The sequence below is a fragment of the Pollachius pollachius genome (genome assembly GCF_949987615.1).
Source record: "Pollachius pollachius genome assembly, chromosome: 16".
In the NCBI taxonomy this organism is placed as follows: domain Eukaryota; kingdom Metazoa; phylum Chordata; class Actinopteri; order Gadiformes; family Gadidae; genus Pollachius; species Pollachius pollachius.
This window is the reverse complement of record NC_136949.1, coordinates 19,079,418-19,098,827: the sequence shown is the minus strand read 5'-3', so window position 1 is coordinate 19,098,827 and position 19,410 is coordinate 19,079,418. Positions and strand designations below refer to the sequence as shown.

The 19,410-nt window shown below is 44.8% G+C and overlaps 1 protein-coding gene across 1 annotated transcript in view; it reads left to right on the top strand.

Moving 5' to 3' along the window:
* fig4a (FIG4 phosphoinositide 5-phosphatase a) overlaps positions 1–19,142 on the top strand; it is a 55,255-nt gene extending 36,113 nt beyond the window's left edge. Inside the window, exons 21-24 of the mRNA XM_079753190.1 lie at positions 1,776–1,974; positions 7,411–7,499; positions 14,828–14,902; positions 18,545–19,142. Of these exons, the coding sequence (XP_079609316.1) occupies positions 1,776–1,974; positions 7,411–7,499; positions 14,828–14,902; positions 18,545–18,722 (541 nt within the window). The 3' untranslated portion in view covers positions 18,723–19,142. The remainder of the gene's footprint in view (positions 1–1,775; positions 1,975–7,410; positions 7,500–14,827; positions 14,903–18,544) is intronic.
* Positions 19,143–19,410: the final 268 nt, after the last annotated feature.

The window sequence follows — 19,410 nt, the reverse complement described above, 5'->3', positions numbered from 1 at the left end:
TTAAGGATGATGGCTACCCCTTCATGATGTTTGTTGTCATCCCTTCCGGAGTACAGGACAGTCTTTCCTGTGTGGGTTTTGTGTCTGCTTGTTCCTGTCCACCATTCTGAGAATATGCAGGTTGTAATTTCTCATTTCTGCTGTTACTTGAGCGAGTTTACTTGTTTGGTACAAGGTTTGCACATTCCAGAATCCAATCCTGGTCTTGCATTTTGTGTTGAGGGCACCCACCTACTTGTCAGTAGCTTCCTTACGGCTTTCACTACTGACATTCATTCTATTATCTTTCGATAACTCTGGAGGCCCATTGTACACAGTAGTGTTTTTTTCCTTTGTTGCTGTTTCCGTAACAATACTTTTTCTACGGGACTGAGTTGTTAGCCCTGTGCCCAACCCCCAACCTGGAGGACCAGTGCATTGCACTTTGTCAGACCTCTATCCCTCGACCTGACCGACTTGGGTGACCCTACCAGGCCTGTCGGTATAGCTATTGGGGTCATTGAGGCACGCAAGCCCCCAGACCACAACAAGGTTGCAATCCTTCTGGGGGGACTTCGGATGCATTGGTTCACATTTTGGTTTACAAATGCAAATATTTTGTGCATGTTCTCAGATAATAAAACACGGCTGTGCGAATGTGTTTTGCACCAACTGTGCTGCATGATTGTAGCAAAAGTGTCAAGTGCATGGCTCTTTGAAGTTGTGATGCACAGGATAGGATTTGTGCACCTGTAACAAAGGACTTGTGAAATCATAGCCCCTATTCTGTGTTTACTTCAAATTTACTGTTACACATTTCTGACTTTAGTGTACCCATGCTAAAGACTTGCTACAATAATACCTTCATACTGGTGGAGGTATTAAGAACATCCAGCTGACAGTTTTTTGGAGGCTGGCGTTATTGTAGGAGGCGGGCCATGAGGCTCAGGCATTGTTCTCAAAGTTAATCCAGACTTATCCAACCAACTGCATGTCCAAAATGTCTGTTTGAAATTCTCAGGTGCAATATTAGAAAACACAAAGTTACAACAAAACTGCAAAAGTCACAACACTAATGCAAAGGCTGCAACACAACTGCAAAAGTCAAAACATGACTACAAAAGCCGCAACATGACTGCAGAAGCCACAACACTAATGCAAAAGCTGCAACACAAGGGAAGTGATAGTGTATGAGTATATAATAAAAGACTGCCCACAATAATAGTTTCATTGTCAACATCTGTTGACACTCACTCCCATTATGTTGTGGCTTTGCTTCAGTGTTTGTTGGAAAAGTCTGTCAGCATACATTAAGCCTTCCCAGTCCTTTCATCGCTCTGCTCTCCGTTGTGTAGACCTGTGTACAATGTACGGTGCACTTTCCATGTTCATTAAACTTTGCCTTGAGGAGCCGCCACAATCCCTCTGTCCTCTCCGGAATGTCTTCACTTGTAGAAAGGTCAGGTCTGGGAGACAGTAGCTCAGGAGGTAGAGTGGGTTGAATGAGCGGGGGAAGGTTGCTATTTCGTTCCCCGGCTCCTTCTAGCTGAGTGTCAAGGTGTCCCTGAGCAAGACCCCTCACCCTGACTGCTCCTAATGAGCTGGCTGCTGTTGCTGTCAGTGTGTGAATGTGTGTATTAATGGTTGTAAGTCGCTTTGGATATGGGTTAATGGCGCCCTACTTTAATACCTTTTATGTTCTGGTTGTGCTGTTGGATTGATTTGAGTTTGTGTGTGCATGTTTGTGTACCTTCTTGTGTCTGCCTGTTGGTGAACCTCTGTGCGCACACGTCCAGGAACAAGAGCAGCAAGGAGGAGGCGCTGGTGCAGAGGAAGACGGCGGCCAGTGCCCCCCCGCCCCCCAGCGAGGAGGCCATCTCCAGCACGTCGGAGGACGACTCGGAGGACGACCGTGAGGATGACGGCTCCGTCTCCCAGCGCTCCACCCCCATCAAGCTGCTCACCGAGTCGGGGGACAGCACACGGACACATGAGGTAGAGAGACACACCCTCGCGCTCAAAATAGTCTCACCAATGAAAGCTTGGTCTGGTTCCATTCAGTTGGGGCAGATTCTGGGTTCAGGACAGCAGCCTTTGACCGCTGAAGTTCTCTCCTGACCTTTAGTCTGACATGGCACACCAAAGGAGAAGGCTGTCTAGCCTAGAGTTTATCTTCTTCTGGTTGGGCGACCGGCCGCTGCCTCCAAGACCCTCTGGGAGAATGTCTGTGCTGTGGCTGATCTGTTGAATGTGGATTTGCACATGGAATACAACCCCAGGGGGCGCTATGCGTATCTGAGTGTTCCTGTCTTCCTTTCTTGGTAAGAAAAGAAGGGTTTGAATAAAATGCATTCTAGCAACGGCTATTTTAAATGCGTCGATCATGGCTTCATTTTTCAAAATATGAGAACGATATGAGAAAACAAGATGTATGTTGAGTGTTTTAGTTTATAGAGTAGTTGTTATAGTAATAGTATTATTTGTCGTAAAGGCTCGAAACTATTGAGAGACCGAACCAATAGCAAGACTCCGCTGAGGAAGAGTTTGGATCTGTGGTGCTTTATCTGAACGCCCCAATGCATTCCAGGTGATCCGCTCACTATATCAATTCAGCTTCTTTGGTTTGCAAAAAAGCTCCCGTTTCAAAGAATGCCTGGAAACCGGACATACGGGAGCTCTGCTCAGTCTACAGGTTTTATGGCAAATGGCGTACATAAGTTTTGCATGGCAGCCTTCTGCTGGACTGTCCCTCGGCCCATCCACTGCTACATCTTCTAAATCTTCGACATCTACACCATCTACACCATCTACATCTATAGCCGTTGCTGTTCCATGTGTGAACAGTTGCAGGACAGAACTCTTCCAGAACATAGCTGCATGTGTGAATAGTGAAAATTGTTACAGTGCCTGAAAGGTTCTACCAGTAGTCTACCGGGAACTGTGTGTGAGGGGGGGCTCAAGCAGCATTGGCATGTCCTCTGTGTGATGTGCACAATTCAACGTCAAAGCGTGTACTAGAAGGCAATTTGACATCACGAAAAGGATGACAACTGTGTCCGGAGCAGAGTAGAAGAAGCTTTAAGCAAAGTGAATTGTTTCCATTTCCTTTACTCTACAGTAGACCTGTATTGCTTACATTGTGAACTGTTTAATTATCGTCTGGAATATGTTTATAAATATTTTACCTGGATCATTGGATTACATAAAGAAAATAATTGATATAATAATGCTTTATGTTCATTACATTTGTTTCACATAATAGTTACTTGACTGTTATATGAGGTGGAACTTTAAAAATATTTAATCTTGTACCCTGATGTTCATCATTTCACTGCCTCAGGGATAAATGTATATTTATAATATTAGTTTCCTGGATTAATACAGTTAATAATACTCTGTTGTTTACTTGGATAGCAGACCATGAGCCCTGAGATAATGGTACCCAGCCATCCCTGGTGTGTGTGGGCGCAGTAGATTATGATATACCCTACCCCCACGCCACTGACCCAGGTTAGCACCATGTTGCCATGACAACAGATATGTTTGACTCATCCCCTCCTGGCCAGTGGGAGGGTGTCTAGGCATGGGGAGATGTATCAGGGGTTTAGTGGGTGAGGGGGGAGATGTATCGAGTTTAGTGGGTGAGGGGGGAGATGTATCGAGGGTTTACTGGGTGAGGGGGGATGTATCGGGGGTTTATTGGGTGAGGGGGCAGATGTATCAGGGGTTCAGTGGGTGAGGGGGGAGATGTATCGGTGGTTCAGTGGGTGAGGGGGGAGATGGATCGGTGGTTCAGTGGGTGAGGGGGGAGATAGATCGGGGTTCAGTGGGTGAGGGGGAGATGGATCGGGTTTAGTTGGTAAGGGGTAGGGTTGGGCATCGAGCATCGAGCATCGATTGGAACCGGGACTAACATTCCGGTTCTCCCGGAATCGTTCAAATTTTAAAATTTCGATTCCTAGTTTCGATGCCCAGTCCGCCGACCGGAAGAAGAAGCCGCCGAAAACTAACGAAGAAGAAGCTTCCGGAGAAGCCGCGAAACTGTTTATGCTCGCGTAAACATGGAAACTGTGCGGCGAAGCTCGAAAGTGTGGCTTAACTTTAATAAAATAAATGACAAGTCGGCTCGGTGTAACACTTGCAAAAAGATTATATCGTGCAAAGGAGGGTGTACAACCAACATGATTGTACATCTCCGGGGTCATGGTGTAGAGATAACAGCTTTAAGTTTAAGTACCTGCAGGATGTCTAAATGTGAAGTTTTCAAAAATGAATTAAACTATCTTGTGAAAAGTATACCTCTGTGAAAAGAAAATTCATAACATTTATATTCATTTCATAGATTTGATATTTATATACTAGTTGAAAACAGCCCTGTGAGAAATTCAAAATGAAGTTCATAAAAAGTAAAAATTTCATAGAATTAAAATTCATGGAGAAGTTCAGACTATTTTAATCCAGAAAGACCTCTGGTTAGCTAGAGGAATCGAGAATCGTTAGGAACCGGAATCAAAACGAGGAATCGGAATCGGAACCGGAATCATTCAAATTCAAACGATGCCCAACCCTAGTAAGGGGTCGCTTCAGGACAGCATGTCTATATAAACCCTGATGTGGTTCTCAACTTTTCTGTTCCAATCAAGCGTTTTGTTTGAGTAGAAAATCGATCTTCAAGGAAGACAGGAAAAGCGTCAGTAGGAAAATAGTTTTACTTTTTCAAATTTGTCAAAGAAGAATCACTTGCCCAAGTGAGTCCCCAAGTGTCAATGAAGCAAACCTAAATTGATTTTATTCCCTTAACTTATATATGAGAAATTTGTTCTACATTTTATAATGTAAGCAAATGTAAAAAGTCCTAAAACGATAATAAATACCGTTATTGTTAAAAATATAAATATGTATAATAATAATAATAAAAAATGATTTTATATAGTGCCTTTCAGGATACTCAAGGTTTCTTCACAAGAGTGGGAGGTGAGGGTGTGTGTGTAGGCAAATGAGTGAGAGTGCAAAATGTGCAAGGTGCTGGGTGGGGTCGTGAGTTAGAGGCCATAGGCCTCAGAGAAAAGGTGTGCTTTCGTTTACTTTTTGAAAGTCTCCACGGAAGGGGCACAGCGGATGTGGGGGGGGGGGAGCTGGTTCCACAGAGTGGGGGCGGACACGCAAAAGGCCCTATCCCCAAAGGTCTCGAGTCTCGTGCGGGGAATTGCCAGCTGGTCCTTGTCAGAGGACCTGAGGGACCGCAGGGGGGTGTAGGGGTGGAGGAGGTCAGAGAGGTAACGGGGGGCCAGAGCGTGAAGGGACTTGTATGTGAGTAATAGAATTTTGAATTTAATGCGGAACTTGACTGGTAACCAGTGGAGCTGCATCAGGGTGGGGGTGATGTGCTGCCAGGGCTTAATGCCAGTTAAGACCCTGGCAGCTGAGTTCTGCACATATTGCAGTCTACATATATAGTCTCTTGCGGCATGATTATGTTTGCAGCATTTAGTGGTAATTACAATTTTACCATGACATATCTGAGATGCAAGGAGAGGCTGTTATGTATAGTACTACAGATTTCTTATGGATACAAATATAAATCCATTTCCTCATATCGCCTATATCGTGTCTTAAATCTCCGATATAGGCAATGAGAACAAGGCGCTCTGAGAACAAGGCGCTCACTGTGCGAGCCTTGCTCCTTTAAATCCCTTCGTTGCAGGTGGGGGTTGGGTTTCTCGCCGCCCCCCCCGGCCGGGGGCTGCTCATGAGGGTTGAGGGCCGGGCGTCCGGCTCAGGCTGTCACGTTACACCCATGGGTTGGCCCCGTGCCTCTGAGACACACACACACACACACACGCACACACACACACACACACACACACACACACACATTAATGCGGCTTATCATTACTGCATTGTCTGTGGATGATAGTGTATGCCAATTGCGTGGGGGTAGGGTGGTATGGGTGGATTTGTCTGTAAACACAGTTGTGTATGCTTCTGCTGCACTATTGGTTCCTCACGGTGTGTGTGTGTGTGTGTGTTATTTGGTTTGTGTGTGTAGTATGTGGGGGGGAAGGGGAGGCAGCCATCCAGCCTGGATCAATACAAATAGACCAAGAATGACATGTGCGATGTAGTTCCAGCCGAATCAAATCCTAGCTATAAACTGCTTTAGGAATACTGCTCCCCATGCTGTTGTGAGTCTCTGGCCCTCCCTGTATACAAAAACAGCTAATAAAACAAAGATGGAAAGACTGGAAAATCAACCTTTTTCCTTCTTAAAGTGTCTTGTTTCATGGGAGAATTTGGGTACTCGTGATAACTGTAGCTCTATGGTAATGTTGGATGCAAGGACCATTCCGTCGCTTAATAATACGAGGGAAATGGTCTATTTCATTCTGTTGGCTGTAATGCTTTGCATGTTCACACAAAGTCTAATTATACGAATTGTGAATTATCAGCTTACTGTAGCAAGTGTATTGTGTGCACCCTAATATAACTATAATGTCATCCTATTGATAATATTTGGAACTATCAATGAATTATTCCTATAAAATGTTGCATATAGTAAGATTGAGAATGAAGGTCCTTGGCATTGTCTAGATTTCATTCTGTGATATTTCGACAATCTTCTTGTGATCAGTTAAAGAGATAGCGTGGGACAGAGCGTCTTTTTCTTTCACAGAATAGAATACAACATATTGGAGGGGACTAAACACAAACATAATGATGAAGACACAAGGTTCAAAGATCTTTTGTAATATCAAGATATGTTTTGTAGTGGTAGGGAGTATAGTATAGAGCAGGGGTCTTCAACGTTTTCCAGGCCAAGGACCCCTAAACCGATGGAGAGATGGAGCGTGGACCCCCTACTTATATATTGTATAAAATTGTGTTTTATATTAAACTGGTCCTATAGTGCCATGTATAAATGTACTTTGTTATTTTGCATTCAATACTAAGATATTCAAATAATACACAGGTTCATATATTCATGTTTTCATTTTAAACATGTGCAAGGTGCAGTGAGTAGGGTGGCCATGCCACTGCCATTCATAAACATAACAAAACATAATAAACTGATACTTGCCAAGATCGACAATGTTGAAGACCTCTGGCATAGAGTATAGATGACTAGAGGTCCCCTCACCAAGTCCTCCTCAATCTACATGGAGGCATCCTGGAGAAACATGCCTTACCCGTTCTTGTACCTGAAATGAAATGAAATGTTATGAATACTGCGCAAATCCCTTAAGCTTAAAGTGAATTCTAGATTCTTTAAGATGACTTGGTATGATTGGAAGACTAAATGGGTCAAATAAAAGTTTTTTGTGTTTTGACATCCCTTCCTGTCCGCAGAGTTAGTGTTACAGTAAAAACCATCCGCATTTGACCGTATTGATGTTTAGCCGCCTAAAGGATGACCTTTGACCTGTGCCCTAGGACTGCCAGCAGCAGCTGCCTGTGAGGGGGCCGTACGGGATTAACCTGGACGAGCTCCCTGCTGACGAGGACCTGCTGATCTACCAGCGGTAAAGTAGACCCATCACCATTATCCAATACAAGCTTGTGAGAAAGTGATACCTATTCTCACTGCCTCACTAATCAGCGAACCGATTGTTGGAATTTTACTTCCGCCGCAGTAGGAAGCAGTAGGTCATTCCGTCTAGCCTTGGCCAGGAAATGTTCCCCATGTTAGTGGTAAAGCAACCCAAGTCCTCCGAGTTCACGTCATAACAATGGCTGCCTATTTCATTGATAGACTAAAGTGAACTTGCAGCAAGCACTAAGAGGCGAACTTAACACCCATTCTAACATTTGCATTACGACACATAGGTCTAATAACTGATCCATCTGATTCAGCAAAGAAGCACAAAGAGGTTCCTTCAGGCATCCATACTTGTTGATGTTATGAAGTAAAGTCTCACAAACTATGTTTTTCCGGTTTTATGTCATAGCCTACGAACTTCTGAGGCGCGTTTCCTAAACACAGAAGGGAAGGTTTACGTAAAGACAGTTAAGAGCTTCCGAACCTCCGCGCTGATTTGAAGGCGGCATCATTCTGTGTTGGGGTGAGTGAGGGTAGGTGCTGACTTGTTGGGAGGCCAGTATTAATAATGTCATTTTATGCCAAGTTGCTAAAAGCTCTTTTTTTAAAACATTCATTTATGTTTGGAATCCTGGATTTATGTTTGTTTATTTAGGTTTTGCATTTTTTGAAGATAATAAAACACTCTTTTTTAAAAAACGGAATTGCCCCTAGTTTTTGTCCACACTCTCCAGTCCAGTGAGTCCGTATCCCAATACTTGGGGTGAACACGTCGGTCCCTCAAACATCTTTTGACTTTTCTGTGATTTACTCTGGCTTCCTTAGGTCAGGAGTAGGCCTTAATATCACCGGTACCACTGGGGTAGTCACAGTGATTTTTTCATTGATAATGCAAACCCATTACCCCGTGCACTGACTCTATCCTGACCCCTGCTGAGCCTCTTCTGCCCCTGCTGTGGACTTCGCTGATTCAATTTAACAGCATTTATTTTGTTCTTTGTCTATAATGTTGACTGAGGTTCCCTGACCGCTCTTGACTGGCTCTGAAGTGTTGTTATGGTGTCCATAATAGAGGCTTTACTGGTCTCTCTCTGGTTCTTGTTGCGTGTCCCCAATTTAGCCTTTACTGGTCTCTCTCTGGTTCTGAAGTGTTGTAGCCGTGTCCCCAATAGAGCCTTTACTGGTCTCTCTCTGGATCTTGTCACGGTGTACCCAATAAAGCCTTTACTGGTCTCTCTCTGGTTCTTGTCGCGGAGTCCCCAATAGAGCCTTTACTGGTCTCTCTCTGGTTCTTGTCGCGGTGTCCCCAATAGAGCCTGCGGAGGCCATCCTATAAGCCTCGGTATGGAAGGCAAAGTGCAGCAGAAATAATCCAAGGTCCAGAGTGCAGAGCTAATCTAAGTGAAATCTTCTTCTTTTCTTCAGCCTAGGACATCTATGATCAGGTCATCTAGTCAGGACATCTAAGACACTTCAGCTTCCATCAAAAGGCAGATCTTTGTTACAGGCCGGTCCAGCTGACCTGTTTTTGTCTTTAGCTGAACTGAGCGGACAAAGCCTTTCTTATCAGGGTATGTCTGTATAATTCTTACCACTTGCAGGTCGGCCATTTTCTGTTCCACTGTCATTCCTTGGAGGCGGCGACAGACTACGCACTCAGTGATGACCTTTCTGCAGGCAGAATTGGCATGAGTAATCCAGTATTGCTTCCTGGGGGAAGAGAGCAGGTTATTTATACCTGCGTGACCCAGCTGTTGATGGATATGCTTCAAGAGGAATTTGAACAAGTTTCTCTTTGGAAAGAATGGCAGGATGTTTTTCCACTTCAGGCATGGCAGCCCTACTGAGCCTTCCTCCCACCCGCAGCAATTCATCCTGCAACACTGGGTCAAGCTAGTAGAGGTCGCTGTTTTGCTTGACAGATCCTCCATCTCTCAAAACAGCAATCTCATCAGGAAAATGCTTTCAGAGGCTTCAAGAGCCTTTCTCCTTCGGGACAAGGTTAGAAGCACGTCTCTGAGTTTTAGCACCCATGCCACAGATGTTTTCAGCTTGTTAAAATCTGAAAAGTATTCTGAAAACACCAGCGGATCTTTCTTCACCTCATGGTCATCCACAGGGATCAAAGGTTGTTCAATGATGGTCTTAGGCCATTCCTCCAGTTTGTCATTGAAATGCTGATTGTATTGGGCCACCAATAAGTCCTGTAGCTTGGCCACTGAGATCCTATTGGCAGTGACAGCAGGACGGAAAAACTTGCCTTTGCGCGGCTCACCATCTCTCAGCGGACCATTCACGACCCACCCCAGAGTCCTGACAGCATATAGTTCTTCGCCTTGGATATTTATTATTTCCCATGGTTCAATGAGCTTCGGCGTTTTGATGCCTATCAGCAAGTCCATCTCTGCCTCAAGACTGGGAACTTTAATGCCTTTGAGGTATTTCTATCCCTCTAGGTCCTGTTGAGTGAGAATCTTATTTCTGCTCACAGGCATGGTCCTCTGAGTGTAGACTTCAGGTAAGTCCAGGAGGTTTTCTTTGTTCAAGCCAGAAACCTCGAGACCACTAAGCAAGAATGTGTCTACAGACCTCTCATGGCAAAGAGTACAAAGAAAAATGTGAGTCTTGACTCCTGAAAGATTCAGTTTTCTCATGAGATGTTGGGTATAGAAAGAAGCGGAACTCCCAGGATCTAGAAAGGCATAGGTGTTCACAATCGTGCTCCAGGACTTAGCCCTCATCTGTACAGGCACAATAGAGAGAATATACTTACTACTTCCGGCCCCAGTATGGCCACATGTCTCCAATGACACATTATTGTGTGCATTATTGACTGACACTTCCTCTGTTTTAGCTTTAGATTCGATGTGTAGGACAGTTGGATGTTTGTGTTTATATATCATGTCAAAGGCTCGTCACATTCCCTGCTTATATGACCTGGCCTCAGACAGCTGAAACACACTCTGCCTACTTTCAGAGCATACAATTTGTCCCTGTGTGTCATCTCATCAAGCTGTGAACATTTCTCCACTGAATTTTGACTCTTACACACACCGCATGACTTTTCGTTGTTCCTCTGTGAAGCGGTCCATCTGCACTGTTGGTGCAGATCTGCTGATGTGGTTGGTCCGGAGGCAGTATTGATGGCATTAACAGTAGCTTGGCCCCTTCCAGTAAATCGGCTCTTGGGATTAGAGGAAGCGTCTGGTGGCAGACCTTCATTTTTCCCTCAGTTTATATGGCAACTTCATCATTATCTGGCGAAGATTGGATGGAACATTCATGTCCTCCATATGCTGTAAACTTCCATGACATTGCAACATTCCCTTAAAAAGATGGAAAAGAATGTAGAGCATCAGTGTCATCAGCCTTCATTGTTGGCCAGCAAGTGTTCTTTCAATTGATTCTTTGCTCTCTCATAGCCCTGCCCAGGAGCCATGTTATAGCAACTCTGAACCAGTTCTCTTGGCTGCCCTCAGGTGTCTTGCTCGAGGTAATAAAGACATTCTTGTTTATCTGTAGTTTTCTTTTCAATAGCTTGCTCGAAGGGTCTAATAAAGGCAGCGTATTCCAGTGGATTACCATCAAACTCTGGGATAGCTTGTGGAGGAAGAGATGCTAAGGCCTGGATCTGAACTAGCTTAGCAGTGATGTTGTTTTGCTGTTGCATAAGGTCATGCAGAGTAAAATGCTGAATATTGTCAAGAGGGGAATGATGCGACTGTGATTGCATATGTGTACTCCCTTGTGAGGTGACTGGCTGAAATCCTTCTGATGTAGGGATGCCGAATCTGGATCCAGGGCCATTTCTACGTGCTTCATTGTTACTCATGTGCAGGCTCACTCAGTTGGGAGGTCAATGACTGAAATCCTGCTGATGTAGGAATGCCGAATCTGAAAGCTGGGACGTTTCCCTGCACCTCAGACTCGTGCATCTGGGTATGCCGCCTCCCTTGTGAGATCGACTGCTGAAGTCCTGCTGGTGCAGCGTTGGTGGGTCTGAGGGCGTTACCCGGCACTTCAGAGCCATATGAAACTGAAGACAAAGGGTTACTAGACCTTACTGAAGACTGGGCTTCTGGAATGTGCGGCCTTCTTTTAGTACAGCCAATGGCAGAGAATGGTCCCGTTGGACCGAGACAATTTTAGGAAGTTGCAAGACTGGAGCTGTGGTCAAATAACTTGATGTTTGTGATTCCAAATGAGCATGAAGATAGGCATTCATGTCATCCTCTCCATTTTCCTCTTCATACTCATCAACAGCTTCACCACCTTCATTTACAAATACTGACAATTAAGCTGTAGCAGGAGCCAACTTGGCCTCAACCACTAGCTGTTCCTTTTAGCTCCTTTTAACTAGCTCTTTCAACTTGAGGGGCATCTTCTTCAGTGTCAAGGTCATGCATTTTTCTCAAAACAGCTGCAGACTCTAAAAGTGCGGCCCTTTCATCCTTTGCCATTAAACGTACAGAAATAACACTGGAAGCATTTGAATGGACAGAACAGTGACCATTATGTTTTGACCCATTTCTTGAAACATTGGATAAACTATCTTCAGGCCTTATGTCAGAATTTGTTATAGACAGCATATCAAGATTCTCATAGTCCACAGCAGCATCAGGCAACTTCTTCTCCATATCATTCTCAAATGTATTAATTTCCTTTGTTTTCTGTGCAAGCCAATTTTGTTGCTTGTCATGTTCAGGATCATAGGCATTTCCAGCAAAGTAGTTTGAGTTTCTAAAGACTCTTTGCACAACATGGAATATGGAGTATTCCTTCACATCAGACACAGTTTGAGATGTAATTTTTCCAGGAAGAAGCTCATTAATCCTTTGCTTAATTTTATTAGCTCGCATAAGTTGGGATTTTTTATTTTTTTGTAAATCGCTTAGCTGCTAATTTTATTGTGCGTTTCCCCGAATCATCAATGACGAGGCTTATCAGGAGTAGTATCATTATTATTTCGCGTCAGTAGCCTCAGAAGCGGTCTTGGCCTTCTCTAGCATTTTTTCTTCCTCTACACTCATCTTTGTGCATTAAGCGCGTCACATACAAAGTGCTCAACGAAACGGCACAATTACCTTTAATTATGCGTAGGTAGCCAACAGCCCGAACAACACAGCATTTAAGATATTCAGAGTATCGGAATTTCTTTCAATTAACAGAACAACAAGTAGCCTTTATTTTTGGAAGCTGCAGCACTGAAAGTCATTCATTTAAATTCAAGATTCAAAGTTTTTCCAATTCCAACGGCAAAGAAATATATAAGTGTACCCACCAGTCTTGCAGTCTGCACTGGATAACGGCGTGAGGACTTACAGGTGTTTCAATTAAATCTTCCGCGACAGGCAAGCAATTCAATGAGACGGGCAATCCTTTGGATATCCAAACGATGAGGACGCTTCTGTCCAATTCAGAAGCTTATCCAAACAAGTCAAAAAGTCAAAATACAGATGATGTTTCAATTAAGACTTCCAAGCTCCACCATAGGCGAGCAATCCAATGAGACTGGCAATCCTTTTGATAACCAAACGCCGTCGGCAATAGGAAAATGTTTTTACAATCCTATCCAATTCAGTATCCAAACGATGTGGACACTCCTGTCCAATTCAGAAGCGTATACAAATGAAAAGGATGGATGGCGTAGCAGAAATAATCCAAGGTCCAGGTATCAGCTCTATTTGGGTGGTGTTCCCGTTTAATATAAAAGTAGAAAGGCTGATATAAAATGGTACTTCACCAGGGTTGGTACTAATGTGCTAATGTGCTAATAAATATATTGCTGTGGCATGCTGTCGGTGGAGTGGCTGCTCAGGGCTACGGTAAGAACTGTGTGTTCCCTACCATCCACACCTTTGCCCAACTAATTAGCACACCTGTAAATATACCCAATTCCCTGTGACGCTCCACACCCGGTGCAATACTCCCCCAAGTGGTGAAAATAAGTATTGCTAAATTGTGGCTATAAATGGCTCCTACAGAGCCTTTACTGGTCTTTCTCTGGTTCTTGTCATGGTGTCCCAAATAGAGCTTTTACTGGTCTCTCTCTGGTTCTTGCGTGGTGTCCCAAATAGAGCCTTTACTGGTCTCTCTGGTTCTGAAGTGTTGTCACGGTGACCCCAATTGAGCCTTGACTGATCTCTCTCTGGTTCTGAAGTGTTGTCATGGTGTCCCCAATAGAGCTTTTACTGGTCTCTCTCTGTTTCTGAAGTGTTGTCCTGGTGTGCCCAATAGAGCCTTTACTGGTCTCTCTGATTCTGAAGTGTTGTCATGGTGTCCCCAATAGAGCCTTTACTGGTCTCTCTCTGGTTCTGAAGTGTTGTTGCGGTGTCCCCAATAGAGCCTTTACTGGTCTCTCTCTGGTTCTGAAGTGTTGTCATGGTGTCCCATAGAGCCTTTACTGGTCTGTCTCTGGTTCTGAAGTGTTGTCATGGTGTCCCCAATACAGCCTTTACTGGTCTCTCTCTTGTTCTGAAGTGTTGTCATGGTGTCTCCAATAGAGCCTTTCCTGGTCTCTCTGGTTCTGAAGTGTTGTCATGGTGTCATTTCTGGACCGAGGGGGATGATTTGTGTCGTGGGTTAGCTGGCGCCAGGGACTCTGACCCAGGTGGAACATGAAGCACCAAGCATCTGGATAACACTGAATTCCAGGGAGAAAAACGCCATGATGGAATCTGTGCAAAAGTGCTCTTGATCAAAGTTTTGTCTGGCTGTGGTTCAAAGAAAAGTGACACACATTATCATCAGATATAGTCGGGATCTAGGTCAATAAGTCTCTTGATTATTGCATAATAAAAATGGGCAGTTACAATTACAATAATGATTAATCATTCATGCTCCTCTACATAGATGAGTTCCTTTTGCCACAACAATAAACAACTATCACTAAGTGCCCTCAGTTAATCGGGACCCTATTGAACTGAGAACTTTTGTTTAGTAGTGCAGTTGAGCTGCCATTAGAGATTGGAGCAGAATATATACTATGGAGAAAGTCGAGAATGTAACAAGTCCTTTGCACCAACCTACCAATGAGAATGTGAGTCCTTCACGCCTTTCGCAGTTCACCAAATAAACCTTCAGCTCCAGTGCTTGGTGTGACTTTTGTAAAAAAAAGAAAGCTGGAAGGTTACAAATTTTGATGTTAAAGGCGTATCTGTGTGTTTTGCGAGTACTGCAAAATTTATAGAATAGTATCTTCTTAATCCTTGGAATCAGACCTAAATGCATCACAGTAAATGGATAAATTGCTGTTATAAAAACCTGTGTGTGTGTGTGTGTGTGTGTGTGTGTGTGCACATCGATTTACAGGTTTGCACATCTGGGCAAGAGCCAACACAAAGTGGGGAGGAATGAAGCTGTACACCTAGCAGACTTCATCTGCCTGTAAGTAGAGCCTTGTGTTGGCAAGGCACGTGCACACTCACACATACATCCCTCGCACTCACACACCCGTCCCTCACACACACAACCCTCACACTCACACACACACAACCCTGTCCCTCACACACACAACCCCGGCCTGTGGTCTGCCGTGTTGTTCTGCTGGTCTGGACCTTCAGAGCCGGTGGGGGTTGAGATGGCAGGGTGCACTAAGTGGTGTCTCTGTGGGAGCGCCAGGTGTCTGGCTGTGCGGGGCTCTGGTCGATAGCTCGGCCCATGCTTTCTGTTCTCTTTTCTTGTTCTCAGAAGCGATGCTTACACATGTGACGCAGCAACGTGAAATCCCACCGGCTTACTGGCGATTGGCCAATATGCCCCCACGGCCCCCGCCCACCCCGCTGGCACCATCACACCTTACATCGCTTATTTTAACACACATGCTGAGCACAAGCACACATGCACTACTGCATGTGTCACTGCTTACACACTCGGCCACACAGACCCGCCATCTCTACAGTCAGTTTCTGAGTCACGTGGTCCCCCCAGAGGGCCGCACAAGAGCAGTGGGGCTCGGCCAACTCCTAGCATCTCTCAGCAAAACGTGATACCATGATTTCATTTCCAGAAAAGTCACCATTTTACTCATAAGCCATCTGAAAAAAATGCAAACAAAGAAAACGTCTGCCAAGATGGCGACTGGCACTGAGGAACGGCCCCTGAGGCTGATGGGAGGTGGTACGCTCCTGATGGGAGTGGTACGCTCCTGAAGCTGATGGGAGTGGTACACTTCTGGTGTTGATGGGAGTGATTCGCTCCTGATGGGAATGGTACGCTCCTGATGGGAGTGGTATTCTCCTGATGGTAGTGGTACGCTCCTGATGGGAGTGGTACGCCCCTGAAGGGAGTGGTATGCTCCTGAACCTGATGGGAGTGGTACACTTCTGGTGTTGGTGGGAATGATACGCTCCTGGAGCTGATGGGAGTGGTACACTCCTGATGGGAGTGGTACACTCCTGAAGCTGATGGGAGTGGTACGCTCCTGATGGGAGTGGTACACTCCTGAAGCTGATGGGAGTGGTACGCTCGTGATGGGAGTGGTACGCTCCTGAAGTTCATGGGAATGGTACGCTCCTGAAGTTGATGGGAATGGTACGCTCCTGAAGTTGATGGGAATGGTACGCTCCTGGTGTTGAAGGGAATGGTACGCTCCTGATGGGAGTGGTACGCTTTTGATGGGAGTGGTACGCTCCTGAAGTTGATGGGAATGGTACGCTCCTGGTGTTGAAGGGAGTGGTACGCTCCTGATGGGAGTGGTACGCTCCTGGAGCTGATGGGAGTGGTACGCTCCTGGTTGGAATGGTACGCCCCTGAAGTTTCAGGTCTGCAGTCCGAGGCCCTCATATCTCGGACCCTGATCTTTTTGACTGCCTTCGGAATGCAAGTTTAGAAAAGTAATCTGCCTCCTCTTCTTCCAAAGAATGGAAGGAAATGATGTGTAAAACAGTCACCTATGAACGGATTTCATGCCGAGTGGAAGGTCGAGAGGACATGTTTAATAGAGTCTAGGACTTATTCCTCACTGAAATCAATCTGATGCCAAGTTGTGAAGAAAAGTGTCAGGGACAATCCTTAGAACTGATGATATGTCGTAAGTGGTGCACATGTTATTAGTGATTGCACTGAAAGGTCTTGCCAAATATACAATAACGTTTCAAAAGTCATCAGCAGATTGTCTCCTATTCCCTTTGTGCGCAGAACAGATAATAGCTATGCTCCTCCTCATGCTGAAATGTGCACCGAGCAAGAGAGCTTCAGTCGTCTTTTGTGTGTGTGTGTGTGTGTGTGTGTGTGTGTGTGTGTGTGTGTGTGTGTGTGTGTGTGTGTGTGTGTGTGTGTGCGTGTGCCTTTAATATTGGCATGCTCACCATGGCCCAGGGAGTGACCTCCAGCAACAGGCTTCCTGTAGCCTCTGCTGTTTCCTTCTTTCCTTCTGTATCCAGTTTCTCCAGGGGAAGGATTGCCGATCAGAGGGAGCCTCACCACTGTTCCTGGAAAGCACTGCCTTTCCTATCGAAGACTAATTGTTATTATTATTATTAAATTGTCCCTAACCCGCTCTCAGACATCAAGGACTCAAGGAAGCGTCTTGGGGGGGTGTGCCCGGCTAAGGCACCGTCCACTCGCGACAGAGGTTTTAAAAACGAAGAGGTTTTGCTGCGGTGTTGCCTTGCTGAGGTTTTGTTTTATTATTTAAACATAGCCCTGTACGGCGCTGTGTGGACACTGACAGGCGTCACCTTAGCTTTATGAAACCATCACTGGAGTAGAAAGACATTTCCACAGGCTTGTGGTTTTCTTCAGTTTCTTTGCATATTTCAGCAGAAACGTTCCACTACTGGCCTTGGATACTTATGGTGTGTTCGAGATGCATCGTACACCAGCCGCATGAGTTGCAAAGTCACCCCCTTTCGGTCGTATCCACTCAGGATTCTGAGAGTCAACCGAGTTCAGTGAGGTTAACCGTACTACACGACAAACAAAGGTTGCTGCGCCCATAATGAGATGTATTTTCTTAGTATTTGTACCACGTTGGTTGTTTTAATGCTCTTAGACACTACATTGCTGCTTTATTCGGGTCACAAATGTATGCATTGCCATCTTTCTATGCAAGCATTACAATGTAAAGTTGTGTTGTTTGTTTTTGAGCTGGTATGCTAAAGAGGCTAATGTAGCTAACAATGACTAGCTAATGACTGTTCTTCCCCAACTTGTCATGCAGTGATGCCAACAAAGACAAACGTGTGGGAGGTGTACGATGCATCTCGAACACACCATTACACCAACGAAAAACTTGGGACCGACCTCCAGCGTTTTGTGTATGGGGCCAAGGCCTGACCCAGACTAACCCTGTACAGTAGTAGGGTTTATAGTTGGGTAATAGTAGGGTCTAGGCCTGACTCATTAATAACCCTGTACAGTAGTAGGGTTTATAGTGGGGTAATAGTAGGGTCTAGGCCTGGATCATGAATAACCCTGTACAATAGTAGGGTTTATAGCGGGGTAATAGTAGGCTCTAGGCCTGACTCATGACTAACCCTGTACAGTAGTAGGATTTATAGTGGGGTAATAGTAGGCTCTAGGCCTGACTCATGACTAACCCTGTACAATAGTAGGGTTTAACTAGGCAATATTTATTTAAAAACAAGGTTGTGCTTTTACTTAAATTATGCTGGCTGAACTCGTTCCTAACTGTGAATTCTAACATACATTTTAGGCTAGTAGCGCTGCGATGTGGCTGGCAATGGCAGACTATTATCATAGTGATGGAACATTGTTCAGTTTAGCATCATGGCTAGGAGAGCCGTGGTGCTCATTTGATCTCATTCTGATAGCTGACTGACTGTTGACTGACTTGAACGCAAACTGGTGCTGTAAGTGTTTGGTTTTGTTCATCAGCTAGACAGCATCTCACAATGATAATCATGGTCTCCACTCAGCTTCCCTGCACGCTGATTCTCTAGAATATGATTACTCAGCATTCCCACTTTCCAATTGTCATCCTGTATTTTGATTTGCTTCTACTGTCTCTTTAACTGAGCCTTTCCGTTCCTCTCCATCACTCTGATTGGTTTGTTTTCCTCCAAGGGATCCAGTTTCTCTCTTCCAGGAGGACAGCGTCTACGCCACGGCCCCCCCCAAGGTGGACCCTGACAGCCGCGAGGTGTTCGAGGGCCACGTGATGACGGGCCAGGGCCAGGTGAGGTCCCTGTGCAGGGAGGACGTGCTGATGTACCGGGAGTACATCAAGAACAGATACATGTGAGGCTGCCAGTGACCATGAGGCCTCCAGCCAGGAGGTCTGAACGGACGGCAACAGCCTGGTCTGCGGGGGATAAGGATAGGCATCCCTGCTCGGAAAGTGTAAATTGCTGAATCATCGATTTATTTTGTATTTATTTATTTTAAGTGGATAGCAAAAACACTTTGCTGGCATCTGGATAATTGATCCAGATAAGTAAATGTTTTTTCGTTCTTTGTACATTCTCCAAAGCAGTCAATTATTATGAAATGTTTTTTTAAATGTGGTACTTGAGCATATAAAGTGACTGTTTTTAAATGTGTGTATTACAATCATTTTTTAATTTTATTTTAAATCAGTGAAATATAATTGTATTTCCCCAATCCATTTAATTTTTTATGTTTTAAATGGAATTTATTTTTAAAATAAAGTATTTGAAATGAATATGTACTATTTTTAAATGTTAAATTAAAATCTAGTCCTTCATACTTCCTCTTTACAAACACGCACAAATGCACACATGAACAAAAATCCATGTCTTGCTGCCCTGCTCCACTGGTTGAATACAGCAGCGTTTGTAGAGCGGTTCAAAGGTCACAATGGGCATGCCCTCCGTTGTATATGAGCATGTGTGGTGATGCCCGCCAGCGATGGGGAGGCAACCCTTCTGAAAGGTGTATCATTAAATCCTTAAACTAGTTTTGATGAGCCC